The sequence below is a fragment of the Prionailurus bengalensis genome, chromosome A2, assembly GCF_016509475.1.
Source record: "Prionailurus bengalensis isolate Pbe53 chromosome A2, Fcat_Pben_1.1_paternal_pri, whole genome shotgun sequence".
Lineage (NCBI taxonomy): Eukaryota > Metazoa > Chordata > Mammalia > Carnivora > Felidae > Prionailurus > Prionailurus bengalensis.
In genome coordinates this window covers 56,858,989-56,880,158 of record NC_057348.1, presented here as the reverse complement: position 1 = coordinate 56,880,158, position 21,170 = coordinate 56,858,989, and the positions used below count along the sequence as shown (strand labels likewise).

At 51.6% G+C, this 21,170-nt stretch overlaps 1 protein-coding gene across 2 annotated transcripts in view; it reads left to right on the top strand.

The window, feature by feature from the left end:
- The window catches only part of RAB43 (RAB43, member RAS oncogene family), a 33,764-nt gene extending 18,885 nt beyond the window's left edge, over positions 1–14,879 (top strand). The window contains exons 1-3 of one of the 2 annotated variants that reach the window (XM_043588251.1): positions 5,894–6,119; positions 7,022–7,205; positions 10,952–14,879. In XM_043588251.1, the coding sequence (XP_043444186.1) occupies positions 6,036–6,119; positions 7,022–7,205; positions 10,952–11,202 (519 nt within the window). In that variant the 5' untranslated portion in view covers positions 5,894–6,035 and the 3' untranslated portion in view covers positions 11,203–14,879. Of the gene's footprint in view, positions 1–5,893; positions 6,120–7,021; positions 7,206–10,951 lie in introns of those variants that run through there. The other variant, XM_043588252.1, reaches the window with a different exon arrangement.
- The last annotated feature ends 6,291 nt before the right edge of the window (positions 14,880–21,170 follow it).

Sequence of the window (21,170 nt, the reverse complement as noted above, 5' to 3'; positions counted from 1 at the left end):
TGCCTGCCTCCTCACCTTCATGTCTCTTGAGGAGCTGAGGTGGCTGATCACGCTCATTAAACTTTTCACCCAGACCCCCTCGGGGCGCTGCCTAATGGCAAACCTGGGGCTCCGGCAGAGTAGCTTCACTTGGCTGCTGGGAAAGCAGGGCCTCCCCTGGTTTGGCTTCTCGCACCTCTTCTGGAACACAGAGGGCATTTGGGCCTAGAGATTGAGCCTCCTCAACTAAAACCTCCTCTGCGATCCCACGGCAGGACCGTGCCGCGCTCAGCAGCCCAGATGTACTTCACAGACATCAATCAAGAGTGCTTCTCGTCTTAGCCTGGGCTCCCTCTGGAAAACGGCCTGAGACAAGGGTTTGCTCCGCAGCTCGTTTGTTTTGGCAACTGGAGAGGGGGAAACAGAGGAGGAAGGACATGTTACAAGGCCGCATCCTCAAGTTGGTCGCTGCCATGGGCAGACAGGGCTTGATCTGGCCGGACATCCCTTGCTCCCTATTGGCCAAGGGTTGATCCATAGGGTTGGTGAGGCCTTCTCACATGTGTGTCACGAAGGCATGAAGGCTTGGTGGTTTGTGCAGCACCGCCCCACCCCCGCCCCTGGCTAGAATCGGAGAGACTCCCAGGTGGGATGGAAGAGATGTCTAATGTGTATTTCCCTGCTGCAGACCATCTCCAGTGGCTTCCCATCGCGATAAAAATAAAACCTGCCCTTGACATTGGCCCATAAGATCCCACACGTTCTGGCTTCAGTCTGCCTCTGACCGTGTCTCCTTCCATGTCCCTTTTCACTGCCGTCTGGCCACACTGCCCTTTCTGTATCTCCCAACACGGAGAGCTTTGTCCTTCTGGACACTGTTGCGCTGTTCCCTCTGCCCGAACACTGTCCCCATGATTGGCTTCTCATCATCAGGCCTCAGCTCGAATGCCCCCTTCTGTGACCACGCGAGGAGGCCCCTGTCCCAGGGAGTCTCTCCTATTACCTGTATCCTCTTCAGAGTGCTCGTTACCCTTCTCTGCAAGGATCCTGTCTGCATTCCTGTCTCTCCTTTTGCTGCGATGTGAACCCTGTGTTTGTTTTGTTCCCTGCAGTATCTCCAGTTCCTAGAGCAAGGGCTGGCACATGGCAGAAACTCAGCACACGTTAGATGAACAAGTGGTTGGCCCATGCCCACAGCCCAGTAGGTTTTCCTTTGGGCATTTCATGTATCCTACCTTTTGCATTAAATCTCCTTTGTGTATATTAAAAACACCAGCCAAAAATTGTAAATAGCTACGCAAATGTTGTTAAGTGGCTGCATTTATCCAGCACCTTCTCTGTGTTAGGCATTGTGCACACTGAATCTGTCATGTGGTCCTTACTGGACCTTTTTTTTTTTTTTTTCTTTCTTTTTTTTTTTTTTTTTTGGAACAGATGAGAAACTGAATTCAGTTGTAGCCCAGAGATAACCGTGCTGGAAAGTGACAGAGTCGGGTCGGTCGGACCCCAAGAGCGCTGACACTGCTCTTTTCCTTCCCTTCCTCTAATGTGGGAGAGGATGAGAATATTGCCAGTCATGGGAAGGACCTACTTTCCAGAAATACCTCCTCCATTGCCACCCAAATTTCACCAATTGGTTGACCCAGATACCTTGACCTGTAGCTATTTTGTTGGTTTTTAATTTAGTTTTTATTTTTATCAGAGTTGTACTTGTGTATGGTTGAAAGAGTCGTCTGGTTCAACAAGGCGCGGTACAAAAAGGTCTCCTGATACGGCCACCCGCAGCCTCTGGGGGTAACCCCTTCGAGCTCTTTTCAGTTGATGGGGTTTTTCTATTTATTTTGCTTACATTGCTACCTGCCTCCGCCTCCCCCAGTTACACACGTAGTCTGTTGACTTCTGACTTCAGAAGGTGAGAGTTAACTAACTCTCAGTGCCTCCCCAGCCCCCATCACACACGTACACACTCCGCATCCTCCCAGTAGAGTGGTGTGGCGATAGTGATTAGATCAGCAGTATGTTCCTTTCAGCACTGTTCTCAGAACGTATTCTGAACTTGTTCCTTTCTCTCCACCTTCGCTGTGGTAACCACAGGGTGCTCACCACCCTGGTCCAACCGCTGTCTTTCACCTGGATGATGGCCCTTGCCTCCTAACTGGTCTCCCCATTTCTGTCCTGGATCTCTTTTGATCTCTTCTCCGGGCGGCAGTCAGAGCGATCCTGTTAGAAAGTAAATATGATTGGCTCTAAACTCCCACGGCTTCCCACCTTCACTCAGAGTGAAGGCCAAAAGTTCTTGCTGTGGTCTGGAAGCCACTGTGTGATCTGGTCCCCCCTCCCCGCCCCGGTCATCCCTGACTACTCTCTCCCTTTGTATTCTGTGCCAAACACACCCATCGTCTTGCTTGCTTTGTCTCTGCTTCAGGGCCTTTGCACTTGTTCTCTCTCCCCGAAATATTTCTCTCCCATACATCTGCACTGGTAGCTACCTTTCTCCAGATCTTTACGAACAATGAGGTCTTGTGTGGTTGTCCTATCTAAATCTCCATTCCTCGCCTTGCCTCATAATTTCTTTCCCTGCTCATTTTTTCCCATCTGATCACTAGCTACCATACTTACTATTTTTATTATTTACTTTATAATTGATAGTATTTATATTATAGATATTTATGTATAAATAAATATATTTTATAATAATTATAAACCCTTATTACTTATGATCTTACTTAGCATTTGTCTCCTGCACCAAACTGTAAGCTTGAGGACAGCAAATCGCATCTGTTTGGTTGGCCCCGGTATCTCTAGTATTTTCTTGTTGAAATGGTTGAAGGGGGGCGCCTGGGTGGCTCAGTCGGTTGAGCGTCTGACTTCAGCTCAGGTCATGATCTCACGGTTTGTGAGTTCGAGCTCCGTGTCAGGCTCTGGGCCAACAGCTTGGAGCCTGGAGCCTGCTTCAAGTTCTGTGTCTCCCCCCTCTCTCTGCCCCTCCCTGCTCCTGCTCACACTCTGCTTTCTCTCTCTCTCAAAAATAAATAAACATTAAAAAAAATTTTTTTTTAAAGAAATTGTTGAAGGAATTGTTCAACTAAGGGTGATGATTATATTACTAAGAGTTGTTCACTGATCTTTCGTTGGCCACGTCCCACCAGTTCTTCCTGGAAGGACTGTCATCTTGGTTTTGCTTACGTGTCTGTGTTTTTACCATTAATTCATCTCTGCAAGTAGGGGAGATCCTAACTGGGATAGCTGTCCTCCCCATCTGTCCAACATACCGTAAACCCTGCCTCTCAGTATATGACCTTCCCTCAGTTCTGTCTTCTTGAAGAAATCTCTCTCAGAGCTTTCTTGATTTCTATTTTAGGTTTTTGTTTGTTTGTTTTTGTGGTGAGAGTACTACTCTATAAGAATTCCATTCTTGAAATTTCCTGAGACTTACTTGAGGCCCAGTGTATGTATATGGTTTATCTTGGTGAATATGCTGGGTCCACTTGAAAAAAAAAGGGGCAGTTCTGCCGTGTTGGGTGTGGTGTTCTGGAAATACCAATTTGATCAATAGTGTGGTTTAGATGTTCTTTACCCAACACTGATTTTTTTTTTCTCTGTTTATTCTATCAATTCCTGAGAGAGAGGTATTAAATCTCCAACGATAGTTGTGGATTTGTTTCTCCCTTTAGTTTTATCAGTTTTAACTTCATGGGATTTAAAACTCTGTAATTAGGTAGATACATATGTAGTATCATTATTTTGAGAGGGGGTTGGGGAGTAAGTCTGAGTAGGAGAGGCACAGAGGGGTGGGGGGGAGAGAGAATCACAAGCAGGCTTTATACTCTGTGCAGAGCCCAACATGGGGCTCGATCCCACATTGTGAGATCATGACCTGAGCCGATACCAAGAGATGCCACCCACGTGCCCCAAAGTGTCTCTTTATCTCTTGCAATTCTTGGTCTGGAAGCCTTTGATATCACTATAACTGTCATTCATATACTTTCTTACCCTCACTTCTTAAATGTATTTTATTATATGTTTCGGTTTTTTATAGGCTACCTATTTGTGTCTTTATATTTAAGGTGCCTCTCGTTGGGCTCTATGCCGACAGCACAGAGCCTGCTTGGGATTCTCTCTCTCCCTCTCTCTCTGCCCCTCCCCTGCTTGCACACCTCCCTCTCTCTCTGAAAATAAATTAAAAAAAAATTTTTTTTTTTAAATACCAGGTTATTTCCTCTACTGACTTGCTGTTTCTCTTACTAGTTGATATAGGGCCAATGATAAGTTAGGGCGTCCTTAACTTATAAAGTCTCTTTACAGTTTTGTATCACTTCATATGTTACAACTGGCACTGAACCCTTCTCATTTTTCACTTCACATCTGACACCGCACAAGTGTAGTCACCTTACAACAGGATGATTTCATGTATCTGCTTTCCTTTTTTGTGTCTGCTATTATTGTCCTGCTTTTTTATTTCTTACACATTAGAAATCCCACTTTACAGTCCTTATTTATCATTTTCTGGCCAGTTGTCTTATAAGGAAATTACAAGAAACAATAATTTTTTTACTGTTTATTTATTTTTGAGAGAGACAGAGATAGAGCGTGAACAGGGAGGGGCAGAGAGAGAGGGAGACGCAGAATCCGAGGCAGGCTCCAGGCTCCGAGCCGTCAGCACAGAGCCTGACGTGGGGCTTGAACCCGTGAACCATGAGATCATGACCTAAGCTGAAGTCAGACGCTTAAAGGACTAAGCCACCCTGGCGCCCCTAGGCATTTTTCATTGGATATCTAATGCCATGTGGATTTTTATGAAACTTTAACCTTAATACCTCTTTTCTTTTCTTTTTTTTTTTTTTCTTTCTGGAAGCTTTTAGCACTTTCCCCTACCCCATTGTGGAATTCCCACACAGTGTGTGTGTGTGGGGGGGGGTCTGTTTTCTTCCATTGTGTGTTATGTTCAGTGGGCCCTTTGAACTCTCAGAGGGAGTTTTCTTGAAGTCTTTCTTTGATTTCCTCCCCTTGATTTTACTGTTCTTTTTCTTTTTTTTTTTTAGTCTTTTTTTTTTTTTTTTTTTTTTTAATTTTTAACATTTATTTTTGAGAGACCGAGCATGAGCAGGGGAGGAGCAGAGAGAGAAGGAGACACAGAATCCGAAGCAGCCTCCAGGCTCTGAGGGCTTAGCACAGAGCCCGACACGGGGCTCAAACTCACAAACCATGAGATCATGACCTGAGCCAAAGTCCAATGCTCAACGGACTGAGCCACCAGGCGTCCCACTGTTCTTTTCCTTCTGAAATGCTTACTATCTCGATATTAGACCTCTTGGGCTGGCTCTACAGTTTTTGCCCTCTTACTCTTCTTATTTCTTCTTATTTCTTTGTATTTCTTTATTTTGGAGGGATTTCTTCAACTTTATCTTCCAGCCCTTAGGTTGTATTTTTCACTGATATATTTTTAATAGTCAAAAGCTCTTTTTTTTCCCTGAATACTCCCACAACTTAAAAAAAATAGTATTCTATTATTGTTTTGTGGATCTTTTCCTATCTCTGAAAATACCGGTGTTTGTTTTTGATAAACAAAAATTTGCTTCTGCCTAGCTTTTGTTTCGTCCAGGTCACTTTTTTTTCCTGTGTTTGTCCTTTGTCTTTTGTGTCATGCGCTCTCTCTGGGGTATGGGGATGAGTTTCTTGGTCAACTGGATTCCAGATTTGTGTATTGCCAGACTTCATGCCTTTCGCTTCGCCCCCCCCTCCCCCCCCATCATGCGTAAGCAAGCAGATACCTGATTTCCTTGGAACCTTTCATAGTTGAGTAAATAGGAGGTCTTGGGACAGGAGGGTCTCATTTGGCATGTTGTGGCTGAGTTTGTTAACTCTTGAACTTCTCTCTGTGGGGCCGAGGGAAGAGGTGCTCACCTCCATGGTACCAGGGCCTGAAGCCCTGCCCTCAGGAACAGTCTGAGGCCTCTGGGGTTTTTCCCTACCCCGGATGGACTAGGGGGCCTCCCAATACCTTGAGAACTAGATAAAGAGGTCCCCAGAATGCTTGTGCCAGCAAAGGAAAATGGATGGACCCAGAGCTTGGTGGAGACCCAAGGCTCGTGTTCATCTTCAGAGAGCCCCAAGAACCTGTGATCTGTGGAGCAGAGAAGGCAAGTCCTGAGCCCCCAAGAGCCCTGCCATCTGCCTCCTCAGATGCCTGCCTGCATTCCATCTCTCCCAGTTGCAGAGCTGGTGACCTCCACCCAGAGTGCGCAGCCTCCCAGCCCCGGCACAGTGAAGGTCCAAGGTCTACCCCGGGTTCAGGCCCTCCCCCTGCCCTATCTGGGAATGCCAGACTATTGCTTCTCCAGAAAGTAGGGAAGCTCCCGCTACACAGGCACCTCTCGTCCATGGCCAGGGTGCAGGAAGACTTGGCAGTGGGCACTGATGGGTGTTAGTTAAGTGAAAACATGGGCAAGGAAAGACCCCAAGTTCCTTGCCTTTGGCCAAGCTGGGCCAGCAGGTGATAAAGGCCCCGCCAGAGGACTCCATCCACTGCTTCCCCCAGGCCGTCACTGCCACCAGGCATCACCGAGGCAGAAGTAGAGAACCCTAATGCTGGAGGAGCTTTCCACGTGGCTGGGTGTAGTAGTGTGTTTACGGGCCCAGAGAGGGGAAGGCACAGGACATGCACACACAGCCAGCATCATAGCATACCAGAACCAGCTCTCCGGACCGTGAGCTGCTGGAGCTCTTCTGGTTCAGTGTCCCAACAGCAGAGAGCCCAGCCTTAGGGGAGCCCTGGGCACTCTAGAGAGCAGAGATGAGGGCTCCCCACCTTCCTTTGCATCCTCCTGCCCCCCTCAAAGCTGGGCCACTGAGTTGTCTTGTGAGGGATCAGGGGTCTTCTCTGTCCACCTTCTAGCCCCTCTTGCATGATTCCCGCCAAGGCGTGGGCTGGTGGCCTGCCCAGTGGAACCAGCGCTTTGGGCATGGGTCTGTGGGATTGCCCTCCCTATCCCCCGTGCTAGGCCACACCACCAGGTTCACGGGAGGCCCCCTATTTCTTTAGCTGCAGATCTGGGACACAGCTGGCCAGGAGCGATTCCGCACCATCACCCAGAGCTATTACCGCAGTGCCAACGGGGCCATCCTGGCTTACGACATCACCAAGAGGAGCACCTTTCTGTCCGTGCCTCACTGGATCGAGGACGTGAGGAAGTACGCGGGCTCCAACATTGTGCAGCTGCTGATCGGTGAGCTGAGGGGAACAGGGCCAGGGCCAGCAGGGTTCCTCGGGGCCACGGTTCTGTCTCTCCGTCTTAGTGTCTTTCTCCTTTAAAAAAAAAATTGTTTTTAATGTTTATTTATTTTTGAGAGAGAAAGAAACAGCACGAATGGGGGAGGGGCAGAGAGAGAGGGAGACACAGAATCCAAAGCAGGCTCCAGGCTCTGAGCTGTCAGCACAGAGCCCGACACGGGGCTCGAACCCACGGACTGTGAGATCATGACCTGAGCTGAAGTTGGACGCTTAACCGACTGAGCCACCCAGGGACCCCTCATCTTTCTCCTTTTTTTTTGTTTTTAAATTTTTTTTTTTTTTCAACGTTTATTTATTTTTGGGACAGAGAGAGACAGAGCATGAACGGGGGAGGGGCAGAGAGAGGGAGACACGGAGAATCGGAAACAGGCTCCAGGCTCTGAGCCATCAGCCCAGAGCCTGACGCGGGGCTCGAACTCCCGGACCTCGAGATTGTGACCTGAGCTGAAGTCGGACGCTTAACCGACTGCGCCACCCAGGCGCCCCTCTTTCTCCTTTTTAAACAAAGGGCAGGTGGAGCGTAGAGAGAGGCTGAGCTTGAACGGTGATCTTGCAAATTCTGATCCTGCCAATCACTTACAAAGTCATATTCAAAACTGGAATTGGAGGGAGGGAGAAAGGAGCGAACATTTGCTTTTTACTTCCCGCATATCCCCACCATGGTCAGCCCTGGTTAAACCTTCACGTGTGTCTCTGGATTCAGTTCCCATAACCTTGGCTACTGGCTCCTCCTGGTTTGGCAGGGCTAGAGCCGAAGCTCAGGAAAGTGGAATAACTTGTCCCAGTTTGCGCACCCTGTGAGCCTATAAATCCGAAACTGGGGTCCTGCTGGTGGTGCCTTGGTGACATGCTGTCCCCCCACACCGCAGAGCAGCGCTTCTCAAACCTTTGCGCTCCGAAGGTTTGTTAAAGCACAGATGCCAGGCGTCGTGTCTGACTCAGGAGGGCTGGGTGGGGCCCATGAATGTGCATTTCTCACGAGTTCCCAGGTGACGCAGGTGACGTCCATGTTGGCGGCCCAGAGACCCCACACTGAGAACCACTGTTGCAGAGATTTTTCCCTTTTCCTCCTACATAAACTCCCCAGACCTGGGCTCAAGCGCTTTGGACCATTTCTGTGGTCCCCAGGGTCCTCATTCCAACAGTCAGGCGGATTCTTCTTCCTTTTTTTTTCTTTTTTTTTTTTGAGAGAGAGAGAGAGAGAGAGAGAGCGAGCACACGCACATGCACACAACCGGGGAGGGGCAGAGGGAGAGAGAGAATCTTAATTTTTTTAAGTTTATCTACTTATTTATTTAGAGAGAGAGAATCTTAAATTTTATTTTGAGAGAGAGAGAGAGAGAGAGAGAGAGAGCACACCTGCATGCACAAGTGGAGGAGGGGCAGAGAGAAAGGGAGAAAGAGAGAATTACCAGCAGGTTCCGCACTGTCAGCAAAGAGCCCGATGTGGGGTTTGAACCCACAAACCATGAGATCATGACCTGAGCCGAAGTCAAGAGCTGGATGCTTAACCGACTGAGCCACCCAGGCACCCCAATTTTGTTCTCGTTTGTTAGAGGCAGATTCTTCTAAGATGAGATTGTACAGATGGGGCTGCACGTAGCTCCACCTGGGGAAAGGGCGGTGCTTGGTTCCCTGTCTGGCCTCGGATATGGGAGCGCTCAGTGGAGCTGGGCTCCCCCGCCAGGAGTGGGGTTCTCCTTACCTGGTCTGACACTTCCCTTTTATCCAGAACATTCAAAATAAAACATTCTGGGGCGCCTGGGGGGCTCAGTCGGTTAAGCATCCAACTTTGGCTCAGGTCATGATCTCACAGTTCAAGGGTTCAAGCCCTGCCTAGAGCTCTGTGCTGATGGCTCAGAGCCTGGAGCCTGCTTGGGAGTCTGTGTCTCCTTCTCTCTCTGCCCTTCCCCCACTCACATTCTGTGTCTCTGTCTCTCCAAAATGAATAAACGTTAAAAAAAATAAAAAATAAAATAAAACATTCTATCATAGAGCATTTTATACAAGTATAAAAATAGAATAGTGCACTGAACCCCACATACCCAGTACCCAGCTTCAGCAATGAGCCATTCACGGCCAGTTTCCTCTCTACCCTCATCCCTTCCCCTCCCTTGTCTTACTTTGGAACAAATCCCAACACCAAACTATTTCATTTATCAATATTCCAGCATAAATCTATAAAAGGTACAAACACTTTAATAAAAAGTACATAACAATACCATTTTCACATCCACAAAATATTGATATTTTCTTCTTCTTATTATTATTATTTAGTTTATTTATTTTTTGAGAGAGAGAGCAGGGGAGGGGCAGAGAGAGAGGGAGACAGAGAGAAGCCCAAAAAGGCTCTGCACTGTCAGCCCAGAGCCCAATGCAGGATTCGAACTCACGAACCACAGATCATGACCTGAGCCAAAATCAAGAGTCAGATGCTTAATCAACTGAGCCACCTAGGCACCCCCCCCATATTGATATTTTCTTAATATAATCAAATGGCTGATGAGTGCTCAGATTTATAATTGCTAATAAATATCACATGTACTTGTTTTTCTTCTTTTTGTTGAAATCAGGATCCAAACGAGTTCCACACATTGAAATTAGTTGCTGTAGCATGTAAGGTTACCGAAGACAGTCTTGGTTTTTATAGGTGGTTATCTATTTTTTTTTAATGTTTATTCATTTTTGAGAGACAGAGCATGAGTGGGGGAGGAGCAGAGAGAGAGGGAGACACAGAACCCGAAGCAGGCCCCGGACGCTGAGCTGTCAGCACAGAGCCCGACACGGGGCTCAAACCCATGGACTGTGAGATCATGACCTGAGCCGAAGTCGGACGCTCAACCGACTGAGCCACCCAGGGGCCCCGCGGTTATCTTTTTTTTGTGTCCTCCCTATAACCACATTACAAAAGTCAACTGCTTAGAGACTTAAAAAAAAATTCTTCTAGAAATTGGGTCAAGGAGCAGTTGACCAGATTATTTAGAACATAATGACACAGCTGACACCTTGTAGGAGCAACCAGAGGTGCGCTGTCAGGTCAGGCGGTAGGCTGTGCTCTTACTATCAGCAAAGCAAAATAATCAAAGTCCCCGTCTTCCAGGCAATGAAAGAATTCCAGATGAGAATAGGAGAGCCTAAATAATAAGCAAACGAAATTGTAGCCAAGGAAACAATTGGCAGTGAGAGACTTCCTTGTTGGCGTCCCCTCGTAGGGAGCGTCTGCCAAGTGCCCGTTGCTTTCAGGTTCACTGTATCATCTGATCCCTCCTGTGCTGAAGGTGGCATCACAGTTGGGGAAACCGAGACCCAGGGATGAAGTGACTTCCCCAAGGGTCACGCAGCAGGCGAAAGGGAGCTGAAGTTTCCTGCAGCTCTAAGGTTCTTTTCACCAAAGTTGAGTGCTCCGATGTGTCAGGAAGAAGCCATAAAAGACACCAGCCTCTGGCAAAGATAAAAAAGAGAAACAAAAGGAGGGACTAAAGGCTGGACTAAGAGCCTTAAAATAAAAGAAGGTCTTTTTTCTTCCCCCAAAAAGATGGAGGGCCACACCAGAAGGTATTCGTTGGTGGCTGGCCAAGCGCGGTGGGCGGCTTGACGTGTCTCAGCTTGGCCCCGCCGGGTGGGACAGGGCGGGCTGGCACCCGTGGGCCTCACCAAGCTGCACCTGGCCTTTCCCTACAGGGAACAAGTCGGACCTCGGCGAGCTCCGGGAGGTCCCGCTGGCCGAGGCACAGAGCCTGGCAGAGCACTATGACATCCTGTGTGCCATCGAGACGTCGGCCAAGGACTCGAGCAACGTGGAGGAGGCCTTCGTGAGGGTGGCCACGGAGCTGGTCATGCGGCACGGCGGCCCTCTGCTCAGTGAGAAGGGCACCGACCACATCCAGCTGGATAGCAAGGACGTCGGAGAGAGCTGGGGCTGCGGCTGCTGACCGGGGTGCAGGGCAGGCAGGCAGGGGCCTCCCCACCTCCTCTCTCTGGCCTGCCAGGCCCACCCCTCCAGAGCTGGCCCTCCATGGTGCCAGTGATCCTAGAGCAGCTGGATAAAGCCCTGGAATTCTCCATTCCGTGGCCTGGGTGCTTGATGGGAAAGCTACCCTCGATGAAGGAAGCAGCGGGGTACCTTCTGAGGGAGACCTGTTGGCCTGTGGGGCGTGGGGCCCCACCTGCCAGCCAGTGGCCATCCCCTCTGTGTTCTTCACAGTCCAGGACTGGCCCAGGCCTGCCGGTGTGGATCCCAGCAGGAGAGGGGCCGGGATGTGCCTCCCTTGCTGCACATGTACTGGGTCTGACCATTTCACACCTTGAGTCTTGCTGCAGCTGAGGCGGCAGGGGTGTGGCTGGTGCCTTGGGTTCTTTCAGGTCACTCCAGGGCCTCTGTACCGAGTGAGAGCAACCCGCCCAGCAGACTCGGTTCCTGAGCACAGCCCCAGGGAAGCCCCAGCTCCTTCCAGGCCGGGAACTTCCTTCCTTTCTTCACTGCCAGCTCGAAGCTCACAGACAGCTTGGGGCTTGGCCTGCTGCCTTAGCAAGACCTCTCAAGTTTTCTGGTTTTCCGTGTAGCTTCTTGTTTTCGTCGGCACAAGTATGGGGTCATGGCCCACAGCCCAGCGGGGACCGTCTGCTGGCCTGGGGCCCAAAGTGTGGCCACTCAGGTTGCAAAACCAGCTGATTCCTTCAGCACCGACTCTCAGAACTTGGGGGTTGGGGGAATGAGGTGGGAATGTGGACACTTAAGGGAAAAGTAAACGCTTGCATCCCTGAGGCTACGGTCTGAGAGGGACCCTCAGGGCACTTAGTCTTAGCTGTGCAGAAGCCCTTCCTGCCACATTCAGAGCGACAGCTCCCTAACTGCTTCCAGTCTAGCTTCTGGTTTCTCAAACCAAAAAGGCGATGCCCCAGCAGTCCTGGGTCCGGCTGTTTTATCCTGGGCCTTACCAGCCTCAACGTGTGCAGGGTGCTGAGGTTAGAAGGCGGGTGGGGGCTGGGATCACTGGGGCTGCACTCGGCAGGTAGCTCAGAGGGTCACAGGGATTGAGCTGGGGGAGGTGGGTGATCTCCCCGTACTACCCGGACCCCCCATGTCAGCCCAGTCTAGCCCCTTAGGCCCCCTCAGTGGAGGGCCCCGGGAAATAAACTGCTGTCAGAGCCGTGGGCAAGGTCACATCGTGGAGGTGCGGCCCAGAGCCTTGCGGGGCCCAGGCGGTGCTCCAGCCGACTTCCCTTGCCTTCCACTTCCTGCACTTTGGTCTGCACCGTCCCACCCCTTCTCGTAGGCAGGCCTGACCGCAGAGTGAGAAGCCAGACCCACGGCATTCTGTGGGCTTGGGCATGGAAGGCTTCCCTGGCTGAGACCGAGACCAGCAGGGCTGATGACTCCGTTTCAGGCAGGCATGTCTGAGCCCGGTTCTGAAAGGGAAGGATGTTGGCCTGGTGGGCCAAGAGCTGCTGAGCAGGGTCCTGTGCTGAGGGCAGCCAGCCCACTGGTGGCCGTGGTGGGGTGGGAGCTGGGAGCAAGAAGGCCACTTGGCTTCCTTCCTCAGTGGCCTTGTCCGTGAGATGGGGTGAGTGGGGCCTGGGGCCCAGCTGCTGGCAGGGAGAGCTGGTGTCTGCCAGGCCCCTCCATTGCAGTGCCTGGGCTCTTCCTCCAAAGTAGAAAGTGCCTGTCACTGAGACACATTCAGACCATGGCCTCTAAGGGCTGATCTTGGGGCAGAGCTAAGCTGTCTACCAGGGCCCAAGCTGGAAGAGCGATCTCATGAAGCCTGACCTTCCAGAGGCCTGCTGCTTTGGGGGGCGGTGGCAGGAACGTGGGGGATCTTGGAGCACAGGTCTGGGCCTGCACCCCCATCGTTGACTTGCAGCCACAGTTCCAGCTGAGCATAGGTGCGGGCCCCTGCTGTTGTTACCTGCTGCCCCTCCTCTGCCTCAGGGCTGGGATGGCTTTGGCAAGGTGGGGAGACCTTTCATTTCCTCTCTATGAGCCATCTCCCTCCTCCTCCAGACCCCTGGGATGGAGACCTGAAACTTTGCAAGGGCCTGGCTGAGAGGGGGCAGGGAGCAGCTGGCCCAGCCTGGGCCGGGGAGGTTTCCTCACTGGCAGCCTCTTGGCTCACCCAGCAACACCCCCCAACACGATTCTCTTCTCCCTTCAGCGTCCCAAGGTGTCTGAAACGTGGGCTGATTGGTCTCTGGCCATCCCTCCTTCAGGCACCACAGCCAATAGGGTCTAGCCGGGACCCTCCCTCTCCCCTCCCCACCACAGTGCTGGGATCCCGCCTCCATACTCCCCCCCCGCCGCCCCTGCTCTGGATGGGCCCCAGGATCCCCTGGACATCTCATGGACCTCTTTGGCCCCTGGGCCTCTAGCCTGTGCAGCCCAAGCCGCCCTCGTGCCACAGTCAGAGTGGCATTTGTAGAAGGTCACAACTGATGCTGCTGCCCCCTCCCCATTCCAGGGTGCCTGGGGCCCTTGGGATATGGCCCATACTCAATCTAGGTGTCCGAGGCCTCCACAGCTGTGCCCTGGCTTCTCCCAGCACCTTGTCCCCCAGGAGCACCCTTTATGCAGGCCGTGCCCTTCCTGCCCTCCCCCACCCCCACTTACCCAGCCTTTTTATCCGTGTCATTCAGAGTCCCACAAATGACCCAGCTGGACACCTCTGAGCACTGGCCCCACCCCAAGCTAGTCCTTTGCCCATAGTACCCTCTGGCGAGATTGAGTTCCTTCTCCCCCTCTTCCTGGGCAGAAGCCATTTCCTGCAGCCTCGAACAGAGACCATTTCCGGGTTTCAGTCACAGGCACGAATGCTAGTGCTCAGGGCCCCACGCTGGTGGGCTGCCTGTAGTGAGGCATCAGGCAGGAGCCTCACTACCTCCTGGGCCTCAGTCTTCTGTCACGTGGGGACCCGGATTTGGGTAAGAGAAAACGGGGAAGTTGTGTGAGACAGAACACAACCCACCTTTGTTTCCTCCTGCAACAGCCCAGGCCTTCTGGGGCTGAAGAGAAACCGCTTTATCTCTCCCTCTGTTTATAAATTACCCAGTAGCAGGAGCCGGTGAGGTCAGAGGCCAGGGTTTAGGAGAGGAGGCAGGGATCAGAGGGCCAGGAAGTGTTCTGGCCGCTACCAGGTCCCCGGGGACAGGGCGGTCTGTGGCCTGGGTGGGGCTAATGGGACGTGGGCTGAAGAAGGAGAAGGCTGGTGTTTTCTACTCCCGGGAGGAGGAGTGGGGCCGCCCAGAGGGTCCCTGTCCTTCCAGAAAAGGGCTTTAAGGACACAGACCCCAGCAGGCAGCCATGGAGCTAGAGGAAGCTCCTAATTCATATTGAATTCAGTTACTCTTCCCCAGGAGGGCTGCCACGGGTGGGGCTCTCAAGGACCTTCTGAGCCCTGCTGGACTGGACTGTTGGGGCTGCAGGGAGGGCCTCGGCATTGCAATAAGGCAATGCCATTTTGCATTTGGGAATTTTTCATGTTACCTATTTATGATACATAAATCTTTATAGCAAATCTATTTTTTAAAACATGGGAAAGTTGCCTTTATGGAAACTTAGCAGAGCCAGAGTCTACACATTCCTGAACCATTAAACAGATTTCTGCAAAGAGTCCATGGCGCCCAAGACTGCTTCTCTCACCTTTGAGCCCAGAGCTGGCCCAGGTGGCCACATCTCTACAGATGGTCCCACCTGCCCAGCTGGTTTCCCCGACTAGTCTCCAGGCCCAGAGTGGACGGGTGGGTCTGCACTTCTCACCGCCCATCTGTTGCCTGGAGCCCTGTTAAGACTTCTCTGCCCCGGGCCAATGTGGGATCCTTTGGCAGAGGAGCAGTCAGTGCCCAAGGGGCAGGAAAGAGCTTGGGTTGGGTCCTCACTTGGCCCGGGAGACCATGGGCAAGTCACTGAACGACTTCAGCTGGATTTGAGTTGGGGGGTGGGCAGGTTGAGGAGTACGGTTGGGCAATGCCCGGGGAAACCAGGCCTCTCCCACACCTACAACCCTGTGGGGGAGGTGTTACCATCCCCGTGCTTTGCAGATAAGCCAGTGGACTCAGTGGTTGGGAGTGTCTTGCCCGAGCCTTGCAGCCGTAACAAGTTAGACCTTGTATTCCAAGTCAGGAGAGGCCCTACAAGGGCCAGGACTGGTCTTGCTCACTGCTGCTATGTTCCCAGGGCAGAGAATGGTTCTGGGTGCATAGTAGGTGCTCAGAAAACTGCCGAGTGCCTGAATGGGGCCCCTGCCACCAGGAACCATAGCCCACTGAGACCATCTGGGATCTGTCCCCGGTCATTCTCAGAATGGGGCCTATGCTGACACAGGGGCCAGATGACGATAGCGTGACTGTGCACGGTGGCCAGGTAGTAACTGTACCTGGTCTGGCAACCCGGCTCTGAGACACACTGACAACATGGGGGTCAGACCAACCTCCATTCCAATCCCAGGTCCACTATGACTAGTGTGACCTTAGGCAAGTCATTTCTCCACCCAGCCTCAGCTTCCTCAGACGTGGGACACGAATTCCTGTCCTGCCTGCATCCTGGGAAGCCACCAGGACATCCCAGCTGGGAGGGACTTTGGAAACTGAAGGACAGGAACAGCGACGCCTGTTTCTGACTCTGTCCCAGAGGTTCGAAACATGTGAATTCCACAGACTGAATGACGGAGGCGGGCCTGGAGCCCTGGGCGTTCCAGAGGGGCCACACCACAGTCTCTTCTGTGACCTTTTCCAGGGAGAGATACCGGTTGTTTGAATTTCCTGGTGTCCTTGAATGCAGGGCGGCCCCAAGCCTGCATGTGGCCCTTGGAAGAAAAACCCCTAACTGGGTGGTCTGAGCCGGGCCACCACGTGGCCCCCAGAGGTTGTGCTGAGGGCCCTCTCTTCCCTCTGCCCGGACCATGGGACTGCCAGACCCTGGGACAACGTCCTGGGCTTGGAAATGGAGAGTGAGGCCAGGGGCCTAGAGGGACTCACTCAAAGTCCCCAGTAAGTTGGCTCCTGAGCCCCTGTCCCGGACCAGGCTGGGGCTGGGTCCTAGGTCCCAGAGCGGAGTCTGGTCCCGGCCACCCCCCCCGGGGGCCCCCAAAACCCCAATCCCGACCACACATTCAGCCAGGGGCTCAGCTGAGGAGGGACCGCGCCACCCTTCCTTTGGGGAAGCCAGGATGCAGGGTGCCCTCACCCGAGTCACATCCCCTCTCCTTGTCCTCTGTCCCTTTCCCCACGCAGCCCCTCCCCACCCCAGCCAGTCTCTGCCCAGCCTCTGCCTGGCCTGGCTCCTGCCTCCCGTCTCCCGTCTCCACACCCCGCTCCACACACCTTCCTAAAGCAGGCCACGCACTGACCGACCGGGTCGCCCCCTTGCTTGGTCCTGACACTCACTCCCAGCTACTCCTAGGAGCCCTCCGGAGCGTGGGGAACCCCCTCCCACACACACGGCCTTGGAGACGGCTGTGCCCCGTCGCTGCCGTCGGTTCCCCTCCCTCCCCCCCCCCCCCCCGAAAGAAAAGACCCAGCCCGGATGGCAGGCTGGGCTCCCACTCCAGCCTCCTGGACATCCGTGGTGTGCCTTCACGTGGGCCAGCCCGGGGGTGTGGCGAGGACGGCTCTGCCCGCCCACCTCGGCCCTGGACGGAGCCCGGACTGTCCCAGCCCTCCCCGACGTGGGCTGTGTGCTTCGGGACTCTGTCCCCTGCAGCGATTCTGAGCCTCGCGTCCTGCTCCAGCCATCGCCTCAGTACGGTTCCCAGGGAGCCAGCCGCAGACATGGGGGTTGCCGGTTCAAAGCTGCTTCCTCACCAGCACAGTGATGACGGTGTCCACCAGGGAGCTGGAGGCCCCGTGTGCAGGGTTGAGGGGACATCAGGAGGCGCGGACCCGGCGAAGGAGGCCAGGAGACAGAGAGGGTGGTCAGGGGGCTGGTGAGTTAGCTCCCGGCCAACATGCTCCAACCTTCTGCCCAACGTGTGGTCCACGGGCCGCCAGCCCGGCGTCATCTGGGAGCCGGTTAGAAACATGGGATCTCAGCGTCCACAGCAGAGCTCCTGAGTCAGAACCTAGATTGCAGTAAGTTCCCCAAGGGATCTGCATGCAAATTACAGTTTGAGGAACCCTGGTCTGCACAGCCTGCCCACCCACTCATGTGGCCCCTGGGCAAGTCTTCGTGCCTCAGAAGTTTTTAGTTTCTTCCTAAAAAAGAAGAGCTGAAGGTTCTTGCCCATTTACCCCTGAAGAGTGTTTTCTGTCCTCTGCACGGAGGCAAAGGACATAGAGGCAAAGGGCTAGTGGCAGGCTCTGATTCTGATGGCCAGATCACCTAACACCCGACACTCTTCCATCATACTCCAACCCCATCTGGCAACATTTGAGCTCGTGCCTGATGCGGGTTCTGGGTCTTGTCTGGATCTGTGACCCCTTTAAGCTGTAGACCTTCCAGTTGGAAAACATACGGATTCACAAAAGAATTCACATAGAATTTGAGGCCTTGCCTCAAATGCACATCCAGTGAACAGCAGAGATGAGATGTGAGGCCTGGATGGGGTGCCTTGACCCCCCTGAAATCCTGGGGGGACCCCTTGGGTTTCGTCGGGTGGGACTGTGGCTGCAGTGACAGTGCCGTGTACTCAGGTTTAGATTCGACGAAAGGCACTCAATTCTAAGTGGACAGGTTTGAAAAGAACGGAAAACTTACAGGGATCTATCTCAAGGAACACATCTTTTTCTTTTTTAAGTTTACTTATTTATTTTGAGAGAGAGAGAGAGAGAGAGTTTGTGCGCATGTAAGCAGGGGAGGGGCAGAGAGAGAGAATCCCAAGAAGGCTCCGTGCTGTCCGCACAGAACCCGATGTGGGACTCGAACATGAGCTCATGAACCATGAGATCATGACCTGAGCCAAAATCAAGAGTCAGTTGCTTAACTGAGCCACCTGGGTGCCCCTCGAGGAATGATTCTTAAAAACAATAAAACCTCTATGCACAGGAATATCCATGATAGCCTTATTCCCATACGAGGGGGATCCAGGAGGTAGCCATCCCTCGCTGCAGAGTATTTTAGACAGTATGTTGAAACGCTGGAAATGTAGGACCATCTCTCAGTGAAGGGCTGGGGAGCTTGGGTCTTCCTTCTGCCTTTCTACACTCTCCAGTCTTCCATAATCATTTCTACTATCTTTGTAATAGAAAGGCATAATATATATACTTCAGAAGAGTCAGGAAAACGATGTAACGTTCAAAAATATGATGCAATAGTCAGCAAACGATTCAGAGTACCCAAGTAAAGAAGTGTTCCGACTGATGTAAACAAGAAAGTCTGGACATGAAAATGTTAACATCGATTGTGTTAAAATAGAGCTATGAAGAACTTCCTCCTTCTTTTCTTTCTTTTATAAATCTTTAAAAATGGAATTATCTTTTATATATATATAATGTATTTTATATGTATCCTATTGATACATATTACATAAGTGTGTGTAACTATATACCTATATCTAGCTATAGACACAGGTACATACGGGTACATGCTCATATGGGAAATAAGTAATAAATCTGATGAGAGGGGTGCCTGGGTGGCTCAGTCGGTTGAGCGTCCGACTTCAGCTCAGGTCATGATCTCCTGGTTCGTGGGTTTGAGCCCCGCGTCAGGCTCTGTGCTGACAGCTCGGAGCCTGGAGCCTGCTTCGGGTTCTGTGTCTCCCTCTCTCTCTGCCCCTCCCCTGCTCACACTCCATCTCTCTTTCTCCCTCTCAAAAGTAAAGAAACATTAAAAATTTTTTAAATTCTTTTGTTTCATTTCTGAATAAGAGTCCTATCACAATTGCAACAGGGGAGCATGGAGCCTCCTGGGGGTTCAGTGGGGCGACGCCACGGCCCCTCCTCGGTGGTCCCAGTGCAGGCCATGGGGGGAGCCTCCTGTCATCTGCTGAGGCAGTGGCGACTCCTCTGTCCACTGTCCATCTTACAGAAGCTTGTGGGCATCACTTTCCTACTGTTGTCTCCTCTATTAACCCATCCTTGGAAACTTACCCTTTTTTTTTTTTACATTTTTTTTTCAATATATGAAATTTATTGTCAAATTGGTTTCCATACAACACCCAGTGCTCATCCCAAAAGGTGCCCTCCTCAATACCCATCACCCACCCTCCCCTCCCTCCCACCCCCCATCAGCCCTCAGTTTGTTCTCAGTTTTTAAGAGTCTCTTATGCTTTGGCTCTCTCCCACTCTAACCTCTCTCTTTTTTTTTTTTTTTCCTTCCCCTCCCCCATGGGTTCCTGTTAAGTTTCTCAGGATCCACATAAGAGTGAAACCATATGGTATCTGTCTTTCTCTGTATGGCTTATTCCACTTAGCGTCACACTCTCCAGTTCCGTCCACGTTGCTACAAAGGGCCATATTTCATTCTTTCTCATTGCCACGTAGTACTCCATTGTGTATATAAACCACAATTTCTTTATCCATTCATCAGTTGATGGACATTTAGGCTCTTTCCACATTTTGGCTATTGTTGAGAGTGCTGCCATAAACATTGGGGTACAAGTGCCCCTATGCATCAGTACTCCTGTATCCCTTGAACTTACCCTTTTTTTTTACAATCATCTAGTAACTTCCGTGGGGCTTGAGGCAGGGAGAGCTGTCTGTCCCATGTGGTCAGCGTGCTCAGCGTAAGCAGTCTGGGGAAAGTTCTGTCCGCCTCACCCGCGCCCCTCCAAGCTGCCGCTCTGGCTTTATCTGACTTTCTGCTTAAACCTCTCACAAGGATTGATAAGGAGGTTCCGGTGACGCTGGTCTCATCCCTTATTTGTCAAGTTCTATAGCAAAAATTTTGATTGGGATGACATTGAATTTAGAGACTAATCTGGGAGGACTGAGTGTTGTGGTTCTTGAACGGGTACCTCTTTCCATTTCCAGACCATGTGTCCTCAGAGACAGTTCGCTGTACTTGTTTTGTGTTTAATTTTTTAAAATGTTTATTTACTTTTTGAGAGAGAGAGAGACAGAGTGTGAGCGGGGGAGGGCCAGAGAGGGAGGGAGACACAGCATGTGAAGCAGGCTCCAGGCCCTGAGCCGTCAGCGCAGAGCCAGACGTGGGGCTCGAACCCACAGCTGTGAGATCATGACCTGAGCCGAAGTCAGCCGCTTAACTGACTGAGCCACCCGGGTGCCCCAGTACTTGTTTTTTTTTTTTTTTTTTAAACCAAATTTTAATACCCCACCAAAACTCTAGACCTGTGTTTCACAAATGGGCTTTTGGAAGAGTCTTGAAGCCTGTCAGTAGCCCACAAAATGCAGGGATGGGGAAGGAGGGAAGGACGCCAGTTAGGCCCCCGTCCAACCAGATGGAGACACTTTATTTCATAGACCAGGTACTGCCTAGGGGTTCGTTGGTAGAAAGGTCTTACTGCTAAAAGGTTTGAAAACCATCACTCTAGACTTCTTTTTTAAAAAAAATTTTTTTAAATGTTTTTATTTATTTTTGAGACAGAGAGAGACAGAGCATGAGCAGGGGAGGGGCAGAGAGAGAGGGAGACACAGAATCTGAAGCAGGCTCCAGGCTCTGAGCTGTCAGCACAGAGCCTGATGCGGGGCTCAAACTCATGGACAGCGAGATCATGACCTGAGCCAAAGTCGTCTGCTCAACCGTCTGAGCCACCCAGGCGCCCCTCTAGACTTCTTTTAAAAAGTTGTGATAGCACATGCATAGCATAAAATTTACTATCTTAAGCTTTTTTAAGTGTCTAGTTCCGGAGTGTTAAGTATATTCACGTGGGTGTGCGACCATTGCCACCATCCACCTCCAGATCTTCTTCGTCTTAGTTCTTGCAAAACAAAATTCTACACGCCTTCAACAGCTCCCCAAACTCCCCACCCCTGAGTCTCCGCTGTCGACTTTTTAAAGTCTTCAGTTACA